The sequence below is a fragment of the Canis lupus genome, chromosome 25 (assembly GCF_003254725.2).
Source record: "Canis lupus dingo isolate Sandy chromosome 25, ASM325472v2, whole genome shotgun sequence".
In the NCBI taxonomy this organism is placed as follows: Eukaryota; Metazoa; Chordata; class Mammalia; order Carnivora; family Canidae; genus Canis; species Canis lupus.
In genome coordinates this window covers 17,510,336-17,532,840 of record NC_064267.1, presented here as the reverse complement: position 1 = coordinate 17,532,840, position 22,505 = coordinate 17,510,336, and the positions used below count along the sequence as shown (strand labels likewise).

Sequence of the window (22,505 nt, the reverse complement as noted above, 5' to 3'; positions counted from 1 at the left end):
AAGAATACAGAAGTTTGAAGAAAAACAATGTAAATCCTATCACCCAAAGATCACCTATATTAAGTATATATCACCTGACATTTTGCTATCTTTTAATATACACAAGTGTTTGTTTCTCTCCTTATATACACTGTGTATACACAGATATTATATAGACTCCTTTTTAAAAACCTATATTGAAACATAGATGTTTTCCTAAGTTTGCATAAATTTTGAAAACCACTGAACTCTTGCCCTTTTTCTGGGTTTTGAAAGTTTTAAGTATAAAAAATGTACATGCTCACTATTGAAAACAAAATAATCCCATCACTCCAAATAATTACTGTTAACATTTGGTTGCTTTCTTTCCTTCATGCATACATATACAGTTTTTTGTTTTTTTTTTTTGCACATTTGGAATTGAACTAGCATTTATTTACTTTTCTATTTGCTTTTTTACATTTAACTACATCATAAGCAATGTCTCATGATACTAAAAATTTAAATACATTTGACCCTTGAACAACATGGTGTTTAGGGATACCAACCCACCTCCTCCTTCCCCCCATGCAGTCAAAATTCCACATATAACTTTTGATTTCCCCAAAACATAACTACTAATAACCCAGTGTTGACCAGAAGCCTTACTGATAACATCATCAAGTAACACATATTTTGTATGTTATATATACATCATATACTGAATTCTTAACAATAATTTCTTTCTCTTAATTTTTTCAGTATTTTTAGGCTTGATGGTTTGTGAGTTTTTTTCAAATTGTCACAAATCTCAAAAAATTTCCCAATATATTTATTGAGGAAAAAAATCCATGTATAAGTAGACCCACGCAGTCCAAACCGAATGTTATTCAAGGTCAACTGTATAATTTTAATTGCTGCATTTTACTGAATATGTATAGTTGATTAGAACTATTTTTAGATCATAAGATATTTATTTCCAATCTTCTGTTGTAAATAACAACTATGAACAATTTTATGCATAAATGACTTTCTGTATTTTGAGCAAACATTTCCTGACTAGAGTCCCAGAAGTGGAATTAATAGATCATGAATATGATCACTTTCAAAGAACCAGAGAAACTTCCTAACTTCTCAGATCATCAATGTAGCTTCACTGTTTAATTCAAAGAGAATATTCAGAATGCCAGACACGGAAAAAAAATAGTAAAGTAAAAGGACACTTGGTTTACCCATGGTTTTCTTATATCTTAATTAATTAGAATAATAACAAACTTAATTTATAAATGAATTAATTGAAATAGTTTCTAAGATGTTCATAGATTATGCAAATTGCTGATAAAATCATAAAGAAAAATTCCAAAAGTTTGTTAGTGTGGTATTTGTAATTAGAGAGTTTGTTGACAATTTTTAGTTTGTCATTTAGTTAGAATTCATTCAGCTGATTAATCAAATTTTATTTATTGTTTAGGAATATTAGAAGCCTCCCTTTTCCTAAGGGATCTGCTAGAGTAGGATAATTAATTATGCTAAAGGTTGCCGTTGGCTTTATACTTCATATGAAAATTGCCTAGTTTCCATAACTAACTGAGAATTGTGTACTCATTAATTTTGTGTAGTTGATATGGAAGGTCATAAGGATTATTTAAGGTAAAAATTAAAGAATGATTGGGCATAATAAAATCACGTTTAAAGTGCATTTTATTAACATCCTGGTTATATAAACATTTTACTTTATTTGCAGAGGTTTTTAAAAGTTAATTGATAGTGACTCTTTTAACTTACTGTTTGTATTTTTTTTTCTTTAACAATCAGAAAGTATGTTTTTGTGGGAACTAGACTGACATAAACTAGAGGCAAGTTTGACAATTGCCCGTGACATGTATGTGAGGGGTTAGAGCCAGAGTTTATATTGGTGAAGGACTAGGAAATAAAGGCTGTTTGGAAGGTTGGGGTTGGCAAGACTGGGTGCTTTTGAGAGAGTGTAAAAATGGCATTTGTGATGGAAACCCAGGAACATTTGTACTTTGCTTTTATGCTACTTTCCTCATCTTTCCTGATAAAGAATATGAATACACACAGGAATCAGCAAAGCATAATAACATCTTACTTCAACTGAGGCTTTGGTTCCAAGTGGGACAGCAGATTGGACCCTGTGGATCATTCTCTTTGCTCAGCTCCATTCTGAATTCCATACTTGACTTCTCCAGCAAAATAAAATGACCTAAGGTTTTTCAAGATGGGGCTATTAACCATGGTCCCAGCATATAGAGGAGGAGAGAGTGGGAGAGGAAGAAATGTGGGTCTCTGCTCTTACTGCTCTAGCTATTTGGAAGAAAGAAACAGAAGAAAGGCCATGTCCTTCTGTACTTGATCTTGTAACCAGGGATAATGGTACTACGCATTTAAACAGTGGTCAATAAAATATCCTTACAGTTGATCAACATTACCAGTACTACTCTTCCTAGACAAGGAAGGAGCCTTGATATTTGGGTAGCATGAAGGGGAGCTTTGAGGACAGCAGTTCTTGAGCCACTACCTGGCTGTCAACACATGGGGTAAGATGAATTATAGAGGATCATGAATACCAAACAGAAGACATTAAACTTTTTTTTAATTCTCACATCATGTTGAATGTTAAATTTGCCTTTTCATTTTAGGAATTAGAGAATGACACAGCTTTTCAGCAAGCAGTGAGAACTAGCCATGGCAGAAGACCTCCAGTAAGTAAATTGTTTTTGCTGTGGTGAAAAAACACAACATAAAATTTGCCATCTTAACCATTTTTATTTATTTAATTTAATTTTTCAATTTCAGTTGTTAATACAGTGTTATATTAGTTTCGGGTACTCTGTATAGTGAATCAACAATTACATATATCACTTGGTGCTCATCACAGCAAGTGCCCTCCTTAATCCCCATCACCTATTTCACCTATCCATTCACCCACCTTCTCTCTGGTAACCATTAGTTTATTCTCTATAGCTAAGAGTCTGTTTCTTGATTTGTCTTTCCTTTGTTTGTTTGCTTGTTTCCCTTTGTATAAATTCCACATATGAGTGAAATCAAATGACATTTGTCTTCATCTTACTTCACTTAGCATTATACTCTCTAGCTTCATCCATTTCCTTGAAAATGGCAAGATTTCATTCCTTTTTATGAATAAATAAATAATTTTGTTATATATATAACAAAAATATATATATACATACCATCAATTATATATATATACACACATATATATATACATACATACACATATACATACATATATACATACCTTTTCTTTGTCCATTCATCAATTGATGGACACCTGGGCTGTTTCTATAATTTGGCTATTGTAAATGATGCTACTGTAAACATAGGGGTGCATGAATCCCTTTGAATTCGTGTTTTTGTATTCTTTGGGTAAATACTAGTGTAATTGCTGGATCATAGGATAGTTCTATTATTCACTTTTTGAGAAACCTTCATATTGTTTTCCACAGTGGTTATATCAGTTTGCATTCCCACTAACAGTGCAAGAATATTCCTTTTCTCTTCACATCCTTGCCCATGCCTGTTGTTTCTTGTGTTGTTGATTTTAGCCACTCTGACAACAGGTATGAGGTGGTAGCGCATTGTAGTTTATATTTGCATTTCTCTGATGATAAGTGATGATGAACATCTTTTCATGTGTCTGGGTGTCTTTTTTGGAGAAATGTCTGTTTATGTCTTCTGCCCATTTTTTAAGTGGATTATTTGTTGGATGTTGAGTTTTATAAGTTCTTCATATATTTTGGATGGTAACCCTTTATTGGATAGGTCATTTGCAAATATCTTCTCCCATTCCATAGGTTGCCTTTTGGGTTTTATTAGATTGGTCCTTTGCTGTGCAGAAGCTTTTTATTTTGATGTAGTCCCAAAGTTTTTTTTTGCTTTAATTTTCATTGCCTCAGGGGACCAATCTAGAAAAAAGCTGCTATGACCAATCCCAGAGAAATTATTGCTTGTGCTTTCTTCAAGGACGTCTTTGGTTTTAGATCTCACATTTAAATTTTTAACCCATTTTGAGAGTTATTTCTGTGTATGGTGAAAGAGAATACTTCAGTTTCATTCTTTTGCATGCGGCTGTCCTGTTTTTCGAGCACCAATTTATTGAAGAGATTGTCTTTTTCCCATTAGGTATTCTTTCCTGCTTTGTTGAAGATTAATTGACCATATAGTTGTGAACTCATTTCTGTATTTTCTGTTCTTCTGTTCCATTGCCTATGTGTCTGTTTTTGTGCCGGTATTGTACCGGTTTTGATCACTACAGCTTTGTAATATAACTTAACATCCGAATTGTGGTGCCTCCCACTTTGCCTTTCTTATTCAAGATTGCTTTAGCTATTGAATGTCTTTTGTGCTTCCATACTAGTTTTGGGTTGTTTGTTCTTGTTCTGTAAAAAATGCTGTTGGTTTGAAAGGGATTGCATTAAATGTGTAGATTGCTTTGGGTAGTATCGACATTTTAATGATATTTGTTGTTACCATCCATGAGCATGAAATATCTTTCCATTTGTATCCTCTTCAGTTTCTTTCATTAGTGTTTTGTAGTTTTCGGAGTACAGGTCTTTCACCTCTTTGGTTAGATTTATTCCTAGGTATCTTACTATTTTTGGTGCAATTGTAAATGGGATTGATTCCTTAATTTCTCTTTGTACTGCTTCATTATAGAAACGCAACAGATTTCTCTGTTGATTTTGTGTCCTCTGACTTTACTGAATTCGTTTATCAGTTTTACCAGTTTTTTTGGTGGAATTTTTTGGGTTTTCTACATAGAATATCATGTCATCAGCAAATAGTGAAAGTTTTACTTCTTCCTTGCCAATTTGGATGCCTTTTATTTCTTTCTGTTGTTTCATTGCTTATGGCTAAGACTTCCACTACAACGTTTAATAAAAGTGAGAGTGGACATCCCTCTCTTATTCCTGACTGTAGAGGAAAAGCTATCAGTTTTTCTCCATTTAGGATGATGTTAGCTGTGGGTTTTTCATATATGCCCTTTATTATGTTGAAGTATGTTGCCTCTAAACCTCCTCTGTTGAGGGTTTTTATCAGGAATGGATGTTGTACTTTGTCAAATGCTTTTTCTGCATCTATCGAAATAGTCACATGGTTTTTAGCCTTCCTCTTATTAACGTAGTATATCACATTGATTGATTTGCAAATATTGAACCACTCTTGCAGCCTAGGAATAAATCCCACTGATCATAGTCAATAGGTTGTTTAAAATGTATTACTGGATTCAGTTGGCTAGTATTTTGTTGAGAACTTTTACATTTATGTTCCTCAGAGATACTGGCCTGTAGTTCTCTTTGTTGGGTGTTGCCTTTATCTGGTTTTGGTATCAGGATAATGCTGACTTATAGAATAAATTTGGAAGTTTTCCTTTTCAATTTTTTAGAATAGTTTGAGCTTTCATATTTGGTAGAATTTGCCTGTAAGCCATCTGGTCCTGGAGTTTTGTTTTTTGGGATATTTTGATTACTGATTCAATTTCTTGGCTCGCTATTGGTCTCTTCAGATTTTCTATTTCTTCCTTTTTAAAGTTGGTAACTTAGGAATTGATCCGTTTCTTCTAGGTTGTCCAGTTTGTTGGTATATAGTTTTTCATTACATTCTCTTATAACTGTATTTCTGTACTGTTGTTATTTCTCCTCTCATTTATGACTTTATTGATTGGGATTCCTTCTCTTTTTTCCTTGATAAGCCTGGCTAGAGGTTTATCAATTTTATTAATTTTTTCAAAGAACCAGCAATGGCTTCATTGCTCTATTGTTTTTTTAGTTTCTGTATAATTTATTTATGCTCTGATCTTTATTCCTTCCTTCTGCTAATTGATTCTTTGTTTACATTCTTTTTCTAGCTCCTTTACTGTAAGATTAGGTTGTTCATTTGAGACTTTTCTTGCCTCTTGAGATAGGTCTGTGTTATTCTATACTTCTGTCTTGGAACCACGATTGCTGTATCCCAGAGGTTTTGGGCTCTTGTGTTTTCACTTTCATTACTTGGCATGTACTTTATTTCTTCTTTATGTCCTTTGACCTATTCACTGTTTAGTAGCATGTTCTTTAACTTCCATGTATTTGTGGTCGTTACAGATTTTTTCTTGTTGACTTCTAGTTTCATAGTGTTGTGGCCTGAAAAGGTGCATGGTATGACATTGGTCTTCTTGAACTGGTTGTGACCTGTTTTGTGGCCTAATATATGATCTATTTTAGAGAATGTTCTATGTGCACTTGAAATAATGTGTATTCCGCTGTTTTAGGTTAGAATGTTCTGAATATATCTGTTAAATTATCTGTTCCCATGTGTCATGCAAAGTTATTGTTTCCTTGTTGATTTTCTGTGTAGATTATCTATCCATCAATGTAAGTAAGGTCTCATACTACTATTGTATTATCCATTAGCTTCATGTTGGGTCCATAAATATTTACACAATTGTTATGTCTTCTTGTTGGTTGGCTTGTCCCCTTTATTACTATGTACTGTCCTCTGTGTCATTACAGTCTTTGTTTTAAAGTCTAGTTTGTCTGATATAAGTACCACTACTCTGGCTTTCTTTTAACATCCGTTTGCATAGTAGATGTTTCTCCATTCCCTCACTTTCAGTCTGCAGGTGGCTTTAAGTCTAAAATGAGTCTCTTGTAGGCAGCATATAGATGGGTCTTGTTTTTTTTTATCCATTCTGTCACCCTATATCTTTTGATAGGAGTGTTAGTCCATTTACATTAAAAGTAATGATTGATAGATGTGTATTTTTTGCCACTTTATTGCTTGTTTTGTGGTTGTTTCTGAAGATTTTCTCTGATCCTTTATCAGTCTCTGTTTCATGGCTTGCTGTTTTCTTTAGTGATACATTTGGATTTCTTTCTCTTTTCTTTGTATATAATTCATTAGTAGTTTTTGATTTGTGGTTACCATTTGGTTTGTATATAGCAGCTTCTGCATGTAGTAGTCTATCTTAATGGTCGTTTAAGTTTGAACCCATTCTTTACTCCTGTCCTCCACACGTTTTAGGTATATGGTGTCATATTTTATATCCTTTTATTTTGTGAGTTCCTTGGCTGATTTTTTTTATAGAAATATTCATTTTTACTGCCTGTTTCCTACTTTCTTACTGTCGCTTTTGGTCTTTCCTTGCCACTCAGAGAATCTTTTTTTTTTTTTTTTTCCACTCAGAGAATCTGCTTTAACATTTCTTCCCAGGCTGGTTTAGTGGTCATGAACTCATTCAGTTTTTGTTTGTCTGGGAAACTCTTAATCTCCCCTCCTATGCTGAATGATAGCCTTGTTAGATAGAGTAATCTTGTCGGAAGATTTTTCCCATTTAGCACATGCCCCTCCCTTCTGGCTTGGAAAGTGTCTGCTGAAAAATCTCTGGCTAGCTTAATGGATTTTCCCTCATAAGTTACTGCCTTCTTTTGTCTTGCTGCTTTTAATATTTTTTCTTTATCACTATATTTTGCCATTTTAATTATAACATGTCTTGGTGTTGGTCTACTTTTGTCAATTTTGATGAGGGTTCTCTTTGCCTCCTGGATCTGGATGTCTCTTTTCTTCCCCAGATTAGGGAAGCTTTCAGCTATTATTTCTTCAAATAAGTTTTCTGCCCCCTTTTTTCTCTTTTCTTCTGGGTCTCCTATAATATGGATGTTACTACATTTGGTGGAGTCATTGAGTCCCTAAGTCTATTCTCACTTTGCAGAATTCTTTTTTCTCTCTTTTGTTCAGCCTGATTACTCTCCACTGCTCTGTCTTCTAGGTCATTAATTCATTCCTCTGCTTCTTCCAGCCTTTTGTTCCTTCCACCAAGCATGTTTCTCATTTCATTTATTGTACTTTTATCTCTGCTATGTTATTCTTTATCTTGTGTTAGGGTGTCATTCATGTATTCTACTCTTCTCAAGTCCACTGAGTCTCTTTATGATCATTTCTTTAAATTCTCTATCCAGCATGTTACTTATATCTGTTTTGCTTAGATCTCCTGCTGTGGCCTTCTCCTGTTCTTTCATCTGGAACACATTCCTCTGTCTTCTCATTTTGTCTAAGTCTTTGTGCTTGTTTCTGTGTGTTAGGAAAGTCTTCTTCTTCTATCATGTCTTCTGTTCTTGAGGGTAATGGTGTGTAGTGCCCTGCCATGTAGCTTCCCCTGCTCCCCAGAGCCTGGAGCTTCCAGGAGTGTCTCCAGCGTGTGCTGTGTGTACTTGCTGTTGTATCCTGGCCACTTTATCCCTCAAGCCCGTTGTCTGCAGAAGCTCTCTTTGCCTGCTGTGGGCAGTGTCTGGTCCCTGGCCCGAATGTGGCAAATTTTAATGAGGTGTGCTCTGACCTATTTGTGAAATGAGACTTGTTGCCACTGCCACCAAAACCAAGGCCTCACAAAATTCTTGGGTCAGGAGGTGTGGTGTTGGTAGCGGTATGGGCTGGTTTTCTCAAGGGAGGGGTCTGTAGTGCTGGGACTTACACAATCCTGACTGCAAAGTGCATTTTCACTGATATGTGAGGATAGGGGTGGAAGTAAGCAAGTTAATTAATAAAGATCTCCGCTGTGTTGGTTCCTACAGGTAGTTTTATGCTTATGTTGAAGCGCAATAGAGGAAAATGACAACAGTCAATTTATTTGTTTCCGAAGTGGTCTATGAACACTGTCTCCCTGGGATGGGCTCTGACTTGAGTGAATAACCTGCCCACTATGTGCCCCAGGCACTCTTTGGATCGCTGTTTCTATGCCTTGTGTCTGCAGATTGTTTACTGCCTTCTATGCAAGAGCAGCACAATGCCATCCAGGGTGTATCCTAGCCAAGCCTGCTAACATTTAAAACTCTAGGCTTTAAGACCCACTACTTGCTAGAATCCATGAAATTTGACTCTTCTCACTTTCCAAGCCAATTTCTATGGGAATTGGTTTTCCCCCATGCACTCTCTTGTGTTTAGTCTGTCTCTCACCCTTCACCATCACCATAGCTCCCTTTCCACTGCAGCAGCCATGTTTCTCTCCTAAACCCCATCCTACCTTCTTCAATGTGTCCTCTTCTCTACCTTTAGTTATAGTTTGTTCTGCCAGTCTTCAGATTGATTTCTGGAGTATTTAGAATGATTTGATAGTTATCTAGTTCTGTTTGTGGGCTGAGGTGAGCCTAGAGTCCTTTTTATCTACTACCATCTTCTCCAGTCCCTCCTCATTATAACCAGTTTTAAATGCATGGTTCAGTACATTAAGTATATTCTCATTCTTGTGAAACAGGTCTCCAGAACTTTTTTGCCCTCCCAAACTGAAACTCTACCCATTTAAAGAACTGTGCATCATCCCTCCAGCTCCTGGCAACCATCTTTCTACCTTCTGCCTCTATGAATTTGAATTTGACTACTTTAGGTACCTCGTATATGTGCAATTATGCAGTCTTTGTCTTTTTGTGATTGGCTTTTAGTTCACTTAGCATAATGTCTTCAAGTTCATCTATATTGTAGGATGTAACAAGATTTTCTTCCTTTTTAAGATTAATAATCCATTGTATTTATATATATCACATTGCCTTCTATGGATATGTTGTCTACCATGGATACTTGGGGTATCCTACCTTTCACTATTATGACTACTACTGCTATGAGCGTAGGTTTGCAAATGTCTCTTCCCAACTCTGGTTTTAGTTCTTTGGATGTATACCCAGAAGTAAGATTGCTACATCCCATGGTAATTCTATTTTGAATTTTTTGAGGAACCTACTGTTTTTCCATAGCAGTTGCACCATTTTACAATCCCACTAACAATAATAGGGTTCTATTTTTTCTACAACCTCACTGATATTTACCTTCTATTTTTTTGATAGTAACAATTTTAATGAGCATACAGTGATTCTTAATTGTGATTTTGATTGGCATTTCTCCAATGATGAGTAATCCTGAATTTCTTTTTGTGGCCTTGTTGGCCATTTGTATGTCTATTCAAGTTCTTTGCCAATGTTTTAACTAGGTTATCTGATTTTTTTTGTTGTTGAGCTATAGGTGTTTATATATTCTGGATATTAACCGTTTATCAGATATATGATTTGCATATTTTTCCCATTTCATAGGTTGCCTTTTCATTTTGTTTGTGTCCTTTGATGTACAAAAGTTTTTACTTGATATAGTGTCATTTTTCTGTTTTCACTTTGTTACCTATCAAATCCAAGAAATCACTGCTGCATTCAATATCATGAAATTTTTCCACTGTGTTTTCCTCTAGGAGTTTTAGTTTTAAGTTTTATGCTTAGGCCTTTAATGCACTTTGAGTTAAATTTTTGTGTGTCAGTATAAGAGTAGGCTCTAATTTCATTCTTTTCAAGTAGATATATAGCTTTCCCAGCACTGTTTGTTGGAAAAACTAACCTTTCCTCATTATGTAGTCTTCACACCTTTGTTGAAGATCATTTGACTATAAATAGGAAGGTTTTTCCATTGGTTTGTTTGTATTTATGCCATTACCACACTGTTTACATATAGTAGCTTTAATGAAATGAATTTTAGGATGAATTTTCTACTACTTCAAAAAAGGACATTGGGATTTTGGTAGAGATTGCACTGAATCTCTAGATTGTTTTGAGTAGTATCAACATCTTAATATTAAGTTTTGTAGTCCTTCAATGTAGGATGACTTTATTTTTGTGTTTAATTTCTTTCCACAGTGTTTTGTAGCTTTCAGTGTATCCAGTGAATTTTAAAGTATTTTAGATCAAAAAGCTTCTTGATACTCTTGAGAATGTATTAATTATATAAAGCATTGGAATGTATTTACCTTAAAGGCTCATTGTTTAAAAAATATTTGCCTTTCTAGTTTTTAAAATTACATGGATATTGATCCTCCAAAACATCAGGACATAATTTACAAATTACTCCTCCTTTGGATTAATCCCCTCTGTTAATTAATCTGTTAATTATGCATTCTACCAATGCATGAATTGTTAGAGTGATGTTTTTCAGTAGTAATATTAACATTTTTGTGTCATGCAAAGCATAGGCATTTGCTTTCTGCAGTGCATGAAATTTGTCAAGCTTTTTTTATAGTTGAAAATAAACAAGGTTGGCACTAAGTAAAATAGCAAAGAAAAGAAAGTTCTATCTGTAATGTTCTATGTCAAATATTCCCTTTTTTGAACTGCTTTTCCGAACTTCTTCACTATTATCTAGCAGTGGTTCTCAGTCCTCCTCCACAACTGTCCCAAGGTACATTTGGCCTGGAGATATTTTTGATTGTCACAACTTGGGTGACTGCCACTGGTATCTAAGGGATAGCCAGCAGAGATGCTGCCAAACATCAGACAATGCAGAGCATACACACATACACACACACACACCTCTGTAAGAAATGTATGGCTTTGCTCTTGGCTGCTGGGAGTGATCTCTAAGCCTTTGGAATATCCTGCCTGATATGTGTATCTTTGTTTGCCAGGGGCTTACAAAGTTAAGAAACTGATATATAGCAACTCTTTTGCTTTAGAAAAAGTGTCCTTTTGCTTTCATCTTCTCTCACTTTGTTACTTTCTCTTTCCTCTCTGCCATATGTATTATTTACCAAAAATAAGTGATTAGTATTAAACCACTTACAATGGAAAGGATCTTGTGAGTAGCTTTCCCATCACATTTATGTAAATGAATTTAGTTTGGTTCCCTACATAAATTTAACCACCTATACATTTAGAGGACACAGTCCTCCACAAAACTATTCTCACTTCTTTTTTTTTTTTTTTAATTTTTAATTTTTTTAATTTTTTTATTTTTTTTCTATTCTCACTTCTGACATCAATTTTACATTTAGAGGATTCCCAAAATCACCTTCAGGTTCAGTAATTCTTTGAAAGGGCTCACAGAACTCACTGAAGGCTGTTGTATTCATGGCTTATTACAGAAGAGGGATATGGTTAAAATCTGCAAAGGGAAGAGACACATAGAACAGAGTCTGAGGGGGGCGTCTAAATGTGGAACATCTGGTCATCCTTTTCCTGTGGAATCCTGCATGAAATTAACTTTTCCTGGCCACTGTGTGTGATGACATTACTTACATAGTATTATCTACTAGGGAAGACCACTTACAACTTTCGTATCCAGAGTTTTTACTGGGGCTCTATCATATACTGTCTGTATGGCTGACATTTAGTCTCCAGCCCCTCCTGGGGGTTTAGACTAATACTTCTGGAAGTTAAACTGATATTATGTGTCCTAAAGCTCCCTTCATAAAACACATTGTTCAATTCTCTGGTGGCTGAAGCCCCTGGCACACAAAGCTATGCGTATCAGGCAGGATATTCCAAGGGCCTAGAGATCACTCCCAGTAGCCAAGAGCAAAGCCACACCTTTCTTTGGATAATATTAATTCTTGACTTTACCTTTCACAATGTGTATTTTAATTTTAAGGTTACCTTCATCATGGAAGAAAAATCAGAGGTTGGGCCACCTGGGTGGCTTTTGTGGTTGGGCGTCTGCCTTTGGCTCAGGTCGTGATTTCAGGATCCTGGGATCGAGTCCCCCATTGGGCTCCCTGCAGGGAGCCTCCTCCCTCTGCCTATGTCTCTTCCTCTCTGTCTCTCATGAATAAATAAATAAAATCTTTTTTAAAGAATAGATTGAGTTCTTTCACTAAGCTAATACTAGATTTTAAGCTTTTTTGAAGAGGCATGCTGTCTTGTTCAGTATTATTTTCTTTGCCTACTGTAGATGCTTCATAAATCTTTATTCTGTGACTTAGTAAATAAACAAACATTGTCTTCTATTAAGTGATTTCAAGTATCAGACATCAGGTAATCATTTTATTATGCTGGCCCTTCTTTAGAGATCCTCATTTTATAGATGAAAAAACTATAGCCTAGAGAGGCCAGAGGTCTCACAGTTATCCATAACTGGAGCAGAGCTTAAGTCTCTTGACCCCCTATTGAATGATATTTTCATCACATCCTACTTACTCTGTTAAACAGGGAGAAATCATATAATTTCTATGTGAAAGATATTAAGCTTACTTAAGGGATAAAATTCTACTAGTTCCAAAGGACTTTATAATCTTAGGAAGGAAATAAAATGGATACATGTATTCAAAGCAAAATAAATATTTTTTTTAAAAGTACAAATTCCTGTGGGACCACAAAAAGAAGTTATTTGTCACTAGTTGGGATAATCAGACAAGCTGCTTATAAGATAAATTTACAGTTGCATATTAAAGGGGATGTATAATTAAGAGAGACCTTTAGATATGGGAGGAAAGGCATTGCAGATGAAGGTATAAGGTGAATAAGGAAAGAGACAGTTTAAAATCCACTCTATCTGAAGGGATCAATCCCATACTAAAAATGAAAAAACTAAAACACTGATTTAGTTGTAAGTAGTTAAAAGAATAATGGTCCTTTTCCTTCAGTTTGTTCTTATGGAAAAAATTGCTGAGACTCATATCCTTCCTTTTCAGCTTTTTCAAAGATATGTCAGATCAAGTTTGTTAGCGGTTTTGTTCAAGAGTTCTATATTTTTTACTGATTTTTTTGGGTTGAGGGGCCTACTAGTTCTGTTAGAAAGATGTCAAAATTTACACTATGTGGATTTACTTCTTTCTCAGGGTTTTGCTTTATATATTTGGAGCAAAAAATACTTCAAATTATTGTATTTTTGATGTAAATTGAGCCTTTTATTATTTTTGAAATCATTTATCTCTAGTCCTGCTGTATGTCTATTTTGTCAGATATAAATATATTGATAGGGCTACAGAAGCTCTCTTTTGTCTAGCATTTGCATGATATGTCTTTCCCATCTGCTTACTTCCAATTTTTACATATCCATATTTTTAAGATGTATTTTTCATTAGCAGAATGTAATTCAGTTCTCTTTTCTAAATGTGGTTTGATAATCTTACTCTTTTAGTGAAGCATTTAATCCATTTACGTTTAATGAAATTGCTGATTTAATTTTAATTCATTCTCTTACTGTTTGCGTTTTGGTTTTTCCTGGCTCTTTTATGTATCATTTTCTCTCATTTCTTGCCTTCTTTTGTTCCTTTTTTTGTTATTCCATTTTTCCCCAATGTTATCTTTTGATACATTCTTTGTACATTCTTAAAATTACATTCTTAAAATTATAATACATTCTTAAAATTATAATACTCCTCTTTAAGTTATTAAAGTCTAGTAAAACTTAGTACTATATAACTTCCTGGGCAATGCCAGAATTTTACATTTTCAGCTATCTTTCTCTTCTATAATTTCTATTTATTCCTTTTTATATTTTCCAGTTCTCCACTGAAATTGTCAATCTTGTCTTTTAATTCATTGATTGTATTAAGCAGTTAAAGTTAAAGTCTGTGTTAAAGTCTGTGTCTGACATTTCCATTATATGTATTCTTTTATGAGTTTCTTTCCATTCTTTTGTTTCTCTTTTGGTTAGGTAATCTTGCCTCCTATATGTCTGATTGTTTTTGATTCAATGCCAGGTATTGTAAATGAAAATCTTTAGAAATAATTTAAGCCTGTGTGTCTAAGTTATCCAGTATGATAACCATACTGGTTATATGTACCTTTGAATTATTTAAAATAAAATAAAGTATACAAATTCAGATCCTTATCACACCAGTCACATTTCAGATGCTCAACACCCATATGTGATTTATCAGACAGGGCAGATATAGAACATTTTCATTACTGCAGGAAAGTTCTACTGGATAGCACAGCTCTAGAGGATCTTGTCTTTCACTACGGAATTTACTTTTGTTTATGGTTCTAGAGGCACTAGGAGTCCGGCTTACTTTAATCCTTTTGAGTTTAAGATGATTCTAAATTGGACTTCAATTTTATGAGGGCTTGTATACTTCTCATTTACTTTTCAGTTGTAGACTGTAGCCTTTTGAGATCACAGTCTAAAGCCTAAAGGATTATCAGGATTGCCACCTTGGCAAGCCCCGCCAACTCCACCATTTTCTTTCTTAAGACCTGTGAGTCTGTAGAGAGCTATATTCAGCTTTTCAGCCATGCCTTTTGGAGAAAAGCAGGCTCAACTGCAGGTGTAACTCTCTAGCCTTCCCTTTTCCTTATCTTGAGACCTTGTTAATTCTTCACTGCCTTATTGGTTCTTTAATACATTTGAATTGATTTTTCATAAAAAAATTTATAAAAATATTTTGTCCTAAATATAAAAATATTTAGTTGTTCCTAGTGGGAAAGTTGTTTAAAACAGCAGTCTATCATAGCCAGAGGTAGAGCTATTCTACCAATGATGTTTTAATCAAATATTTCAAATATGCCTAACAACTAACACGTATAGGATATTTCCACCTATATAATCCTATTTGACTTCAACTACCATTTTGTGATCAAGATATCCTTATTTCAAAGATGAGAAAAGATACGAATAAAATAATAATAAAATAGGAGAGCTGAGATTCAAACCCAGATTCTCTGATGCCAAATCCTGTGTCTATTGTTAGGGCTACTGGCTGGCAGTAATAAGTATATTAATGACTGATAGATGCAGCCATGAAAACTAATCTTTCTCATTTATACTTCAAGTAATTCTAAAGTCTCTTTTCTCCTTTAAAATGAATTCCAGAATATGCCTCCTTCTTAATACTTTAAAATACCTGGGCTCAGGATACCTGGGTGGCTCAGTGGTTGAGCATCTGCCTTCAGCTCAGGGCATGATCCTGGAGTCCCAGGATGGAGTCCCACATCGGGCTCCCTGCAGGAGCCTGCTTCTCCCTCTGCCTGTGTCTCTGCCTCTTTCTCTGTATCTCTCATGAATAAATAAATAAAACCTTTAAAAAAAATACCTGGGCTCCTTAATATTTAGGATAATTTAAGAGAAGTTATCCTGAATATTATATAAATATTTCTGTATCAATGAGTCTATATTTCCCATTGTTTTTCTAGTTTTCTATTGATAGTTTAATCTGATTTCTATTAACTATGTTTTTTTTCCTCCCCAAGATAACTGCTAAAATACCAAGCACAGCAGTTACTAGACCTGTAGCTACTGGATATGGGGTAGGTTTACTTAAGCTAAAAATATTAAGGTGCTTTTTCTCATCCATAAGTTTACTTTAGGCAATTCTAAATAATTTGGGGTATCTTTCAGTCCGTAACCCAGATATATTTTTCATTTTGGATAGTTACAAACCTTTAAAAAGTCTAATTTGATAAATAGCTTTACTAATCTAGTCATTTTGGTTATAAATTTATCATTAAATATTTTATTATCATTTCTGTTTATAAATCTTGTGTTTGTTGTTTGACTTCCTTTCATTTTTTGTGTAATATTACCGAGTCTCATGTGTATTCCATTCATATTTTATGTCGAGTTGAATGTTATATAAAAGTAATGATGTTTATAACATCTTAAAACATACCAATAAAAAATAAAATTTGAAAAAATAACATTTGAGAAAAATTTCAGAAGCATATATTTGGGTCTTGCTTTTATCTGAGATCTTTGGAGGAAAGATGTTATGTAAAAATCCATAAAGGAAAATTTTTAACTCTTGCCCAAATTTGGATGTCTTAGCATAAATGAAATAAAAAGGAAATGTGAGAAAAATGAAAGAATGAGGTGGAATAGCATTTCCTAGTCTTTATTACAATATTCTGTAGGGGTCAGAAAAATGGTTTTAGTACCTAGAGAGGTCCAAGATACTTGACTTCATACTATTTCTTTATATGAATAAAGAAAGTAATCATATACATAATGTTACTGTGTCAAATGGAACATGATTTTATTAATCAACCTAAGCATGTTACAAATTTCATTTTTGGTGATGTTTCAGAACAGGAAACAGCAAACATTTTTTGTGAAGAGCCAGGCAATTTAGGCTTTGCAGATCATAGCCCCTGTTGCAGCTACCAAACTCTGTCATTTGTAGTACAGAAGCCACCATAAACCATGGGCAGACCAGCGAAGTATGGCTATATTCCAATAAAATGTTATTGACAAAGACTGAAGGTTGTAGTTTGCTGAAGCTTGTTTTAGAGTTTTATTGTTTAGTCTTATATCCTCAGGTTATAAATGGAAAGAATTAGATTTACTTGCCAATATAATAAAGAAAAAAGTTATGAAGAAAACTTTTATAACTTGGTTTTTATAAAATTAAATATAGATGTTTTTTTGGAATCATTTTAATTTAGTTTTCTGTTTACTAGTCCAAGACATCCCTGGCATCATCGATGGGAAGACCAATGACAGGGGCTATTCAGGTATCTCTGTCATGTGGTTCATTTTGGGCCTCTCTTGTGACTTAGAATATTATTGCCAGTCTTTTTTATTAGATTATTTTAAAATGTTAAAGAAGGTGTTTCTTATATAATGACTGTAGTTCTTTAAATTGTGGGCTAAAGGTTGGACTGTTCAGAATCTTTGGAGGCAAAATCTCCTTGGATTTACTCAGGTCTCAAATAAAATCCTTTTGGGGAATGCACATAGAACGGGTAATTTGCTTGTGTAGTGAACTCTGTCTCCCATTTATCCTGTGCTATCACTTGCAACAATTTTTGTAGTTTTTCTCTTAGGCATATAGGAGACCAAAAAAGCAGAGGAGTAGCCAACTGATAACCTATATAACTTATATAAGGTGTTATATAAAAATCCTTGAGGTTTTCTTTTCAAACTAGGAGTAAGCACAGTTAAAGCAAGGAATTGATATTTTATAGGGGAAAGGGAAAGTAGAAACAGGACTGACATATGAGGAGGCAGGGGTAAGGAATAAGTAGAGAGTGACTAAAAATCAGTATTAAGGGGTGCCTGGGTGGCACAGTTGGTTAAGCGTTTGACTTTTGGTTTCAACTCAGGTCATGATCTCAGGGTAGTGAGATCGAGCCTTGCGTCAGGCTCTGCACCCAGTGTGGAGTCTGCTTAAAATTTTTCTCTCCCTCCCCCACCACACTCTCTCTTGCGCTCTCTCTCTCTCTCTCTCTCTCTCAAATAAATAAATCTTTCTATTTTTAGAAATCAGTATTAAAAATTGGTACCAAAAAAAGGACTATGTTAATACATGTGCCATGTTCAGAACTATAAATAAGTAAATCTTATTTAAGAATACCTTTTAATTGATTCTTTTTCTTTCAAGGATGGAGTTACTAGACCAATGACAGCAGTGAGAGCAGCTGGTTTTACCAAAGCAGCTTTGAGAGGTTTGTTATTTATCTCTTCTAATAATTTTTTTCAGATGTATTAATATTGTTAATGTGTTTCTGTGGTAAATGTTATTAGAATTTTAAATAAAACCTAACATGCCTTTGATTAAAAGGGATATCATTATTTTGGGTACCATGAAGAAAGGAAAGGGGTAATGAAAATGTTCTGCATCTCAATTGGAATGGTGGTTATACTGGCATGTAATTTGTCAAAATGTGCTGATGTGTACATTAAAAATGTGTGCATTTAAAAAAAACTAAAAAATGTGCAATTTATTTTATATAAGTTAAATCTCAAAATATTATAGGTGAAATCGGTATCTAAATATGTAAGTAGGGGCAGCCCCGATGGCTCAGCGGTTTAGTGCCGCCTTCAGCCCAGGGTATGATCCTGGAGACCTGAGATCAAGTCCCATGTCGGGCTCCCTGCGTGGACCCTGCTTCTCCCTCTGCCTGTGTCTTTGCCTCTCTCTCTCTCTGTGTCTCTCATGAATACATAAAATCTTAAAAATAAATTTAAGAATAAATAAATAAATATGTAAGTAAGTCATAATTTAAAAATAAGATGATTATGACAAAAGTTAATATTATACCAAAAAAAGTTAAAAACTCAATACTAGGTCATTACTCACATGATTGATAATTTAAAGTTCACAATAGGATAGATTACTGTGGAGGAGAAGTGAACACTGAGAGAGTACTCATTTTTGTTTTCACATTTTATTTATGTAACTTGATATATGTTAAAATCTTACCAATTTTTTGATATATAAAATGTTTATATAGACATAATAAATGTCCTGGCCATTTAATAAATAGGTAATTTAAACCATTTAATAAATAGGTAAATTAAATATGTTGTGCAAGTTTTTATATTTTCTTTAATTATGCTGTATCACAAATTCAGTATGAACTCTTGAATTGTCTCAGGCTCTGCATTTGACCCACTTGGTCAGTCAAGGGGCCCTGCTCCTCCTTTGGAAGCCAAAAATGAAGATAGGTATGTAAGTTCTCATGTTGTTTTATTGTTGTTGCATATTTTTAATTTACATTTCCCAAATACATAATTCTCAGGTATTTTATTTAAAAAATTTTTAAATTAAATTTAATTTGCCAACATATAGTATGACACCCAGTGCTCAACTCATCAAGTGCCCTCCTTAGTGCCCATCAGCTAGTTACCCCATCCCCCCACTCTCCTCCTCTTCTGAATATTTTCAGATATTTTAGAAGTTCATGTCAACAGCACCCAAATGTTTATAGCAGCATTATTCATAATAGCCAAGATATGGAAGCAGCTCAAGTGTCCATCAATCAATGAATGGATAAAAATGTCATATATATATTTGTGTGTGTGTGTCTGTGTGTAATGGAATGTTATTCAGCCATTAAAAATGGAATCTTATCATTTGCAATGACATGGAACTAGAGAGTATAGTACAAGTGAAATAAGTCAGTCAGAGAAAGAATATGCTATATGATTTCACTCATATGTGAAATTTAAGACACAAAGCAGGGAAGGGAAGATGGCAGAGTTAAGAGGACCCTACTCCCACTTCATGAGGCTCACCTCATCCCGCAATACAATTCAATAACTATCAAATCATTCTAAATACTCCAGAAATCAATCTGAAGACTGGCAGAACATATTCCACAACTAAAGGTTGAGAAGAAGCCACATTTGAAGAAAGTAGAAAGTGTGGAGGCATAGTTTAGAAGAGAAAGGGATTGTAGCTGCTGTGGTGGAGAGGGAGCCATGGTTGTGGAGAAGGGTGAGAGACAAACTGGCACACGGCAATGCACAGGTAAAAAGAATCCCCTTAGCAACTGGCTTGTAAAGTGAGAACGCTTGAATTTGGTGAGTTTTTGCAACCACCAGGGCATAAAGCCTGAAGTCAGAGGACATTTGGGTTGCTTTTGGAGAAAAGCCAGGATAAACATCACGCAGACTTATGGCATGGAAACAGTGATCTGGAGGGTGCTTGGGAGCACACAGTGGGGAGGTTATTCACTCATCTTGGAGTGTGTCCCAGAGGGTCAGTATTCATACACACTTTGGGAACAATGGAACTGGCATGCGCTGTTTTCCTCCCTTGCCCCTCAGCATAAACACAGAGCCACCTGTGGGAACAAGCACAGCACCAACACTTGTTATCTAACTTGCTTATACCAAGCTACACACCTGCATGCTCTAGTGGGACCATTCTTCCCATTCAGGCTGGCCTGAGTCACAAGTGTAGCGGACCCTTCCTTTGAGAAGACCAGCCCATACCGCTACCAACACCACACCTCCTGACCCAGGAATTTTGTGAGGCCTTGGTTTTGGTGGCAGTGGCAACAAGTCTCATTTCACAAATAGGTCAGAGCACACCTCATTAAAATTTGCCACATTCGGGCCAGGGACCAGACACTGCCCACAGCAGGCAAAGAGAGCTTCTGCAGACAACGGGCTTGAGGGATAAAGTGGCCAGGATACAACAGCAAGTACACACAGCACACGCTGGAGACACTCCTGGAAGCTCCAGGCTCTGGGGAGCAGGGGAAGCTACATGGCAGGGCACTACACACCATTACCCTCAAGAACAGAAGACATGATAGAAGAAGAAGACTTTCCTAACACACAGAAACAAGCACAAAGACTTAGACAAAATGAGAAGACAGAGGAATGTGTTCCAGATGAAAGAACAGGAGAAGGCCACAGCAGGAGATCTAAGCAAAACAGATATAAGTAACATGCTGGATAGAGAATTTAAAGAAATGATCATAAAGAGACTCAGTGGACTTGAGAAGAGTAGAATACATGAATGACACCCTAACACAAGATAAAGAATAACATAGCAGAGATAAAAGTACAATAAATGAAATGAGAAACATGCTTGGTGGAAGGAACAAAAGGCTGGAAGAAGCAGAGGAATGAATTAATGACCTAGAAGACAGAGCAGTGGAGAGTAATCAGGCTGAACAAAAGAGAGAAAAAAGAATTCTGCAAAGTGAGAATAGACTTAGGGACTCAATGACTCCACCAAATGTAGTAACATCCATATTATAGGAGACCCAGAAGAAAAGAGAAAAAAGGGGGCAGAAAACTTATTTGAAGAAATAATAGCTGAAAGCTTCCCTAATCTGGGGAAGAAAAGAGACATCCAGATCCAGGAGGCAAAGAGAACCCTCATCAAAATTGACAAAAGTAGACCAACACCAAGACATGTTATAATTAAAATGGCAAAATATAGTGATAAAGAAAAAATATTAAAAGCAGCAAGACAAAAGAAGGCAGTAACTTATGAGGGAAAATCCATTAAGCTAGCCAGAGATTTTTCAGCAGACACTTTCCAAGCCAGAAGGGAGGGGCATGTGCTAAATGGGAAAAATCTTCCGACAAGATTACTCTATCTAACAAGGCTATCATTCAGCATAGGAGGGGAGATTAAGAGTTTCCCAGACAAACAAAAACTGAATGAGTTCATGACCACTAAACCAGCCTGGGAAGAAATGTTAAAGCAGATTCTCTGAGTGGAAAAAAAAAAAAAAAAGATTCTCTGAGTGGCAAGGAAAGACCAAAAGCGACAGTAAGAAAGTAGGAAACAGGCAGTAAAAATGAATATTTCTATAAAAAAAATCAGCCAAGGAACTCACAAAATAAAAGGATATAAAATATGACACCATATACCTAAAACGTGTGGAGGACAGGAGTAAAGAATGGGTTCAAACTTAAACGACCATTAAGATAGACTACTACATGCAGAAGCTGCTATATACAAACCAAATGGTAACCACAAATCAAAAACTACTAATGAATTATATACAAAGAAAAGAGAAAGAAATCCAAATGTATCACTAAAGAAAACAGCAAGCCATGAAACAGAGACTGATAAGAAAGGATCAGAGAAAATCTTCAGAAACAACCACAAAACAAGCAATAAAATGGCAAAAAATACACATCTATCAATCATTACTTTTAATGTAAATGGACTAACACTCCTATCAAAAGATATAGGGTAACAGAATGGATAAAAAAAAACAAGACCCATCTATATGCTGCCTACAAGAGACTCATTTTAGACTTAAAGCCACCTGCAGACTGAAAGTGAGGGAATGGAGAAACATCTACTATGCAAACGGATGTTAAAAGAAAGCCAGAGTAGTGGTACTTATATCAGACAAACTAGACTTTAAAACAAAGACTATAATGACACAGAGGACAGTATATAGTAATAAAGGAGACAATCTAACAAGGTATATGAAGATATAACAATTTATAAATATAGGGGTGCCTGTGTGGCTCATTTGGTTAAGAGTCTGCCTTTGACTCAGGTCATGATCTCAGGGTCCTGGTATTGAGCCTAGAGCAGGGAGCTTGCTTCTCCCTCTGCCTACAGCTCTGCCTACTTGTGT

The 22,505-nt window shown here is 35.1% G+C and overlaps 1 protein-coding gene across 7 annotated transcripts in view; it reads left to right on the top strand.

Moving 5' to 3' along the window:
- IFT88 (intraflagellar transport 88) overlaps positions 1–22,505 on the top strand; it is a 136,059-nt gene that overhangs the window by 5,833 nt on the left and 107,721 nt on the right. For all 7 annotated transcript variants that reach the window (XM_025462759.3, XM_035719805.2, XM_025462752.3 and 4 more), the window contains exons 3-7: positions 2,619–2,681; positions 15,915–15,971; positions 17,121–17,174; positions 18,044–18,107; positions 19,041–19,110. In XM_025462759.3, coding sequence (XP_025318544.1) covers positions 2,619–2,681; positions 15,915–15,971; positions 17,121–17,174; positions 18,044–18,107; positions 19,041–19,110 — 308 coding nt within the window. The remainder of the gene's footprint in view (positions 1–2,618; positions 2,682–15,914; positions 15,972–17,120; positions 17,175–18,043; positions 18,108–19,040; positions 19,111–22,505) is intronic.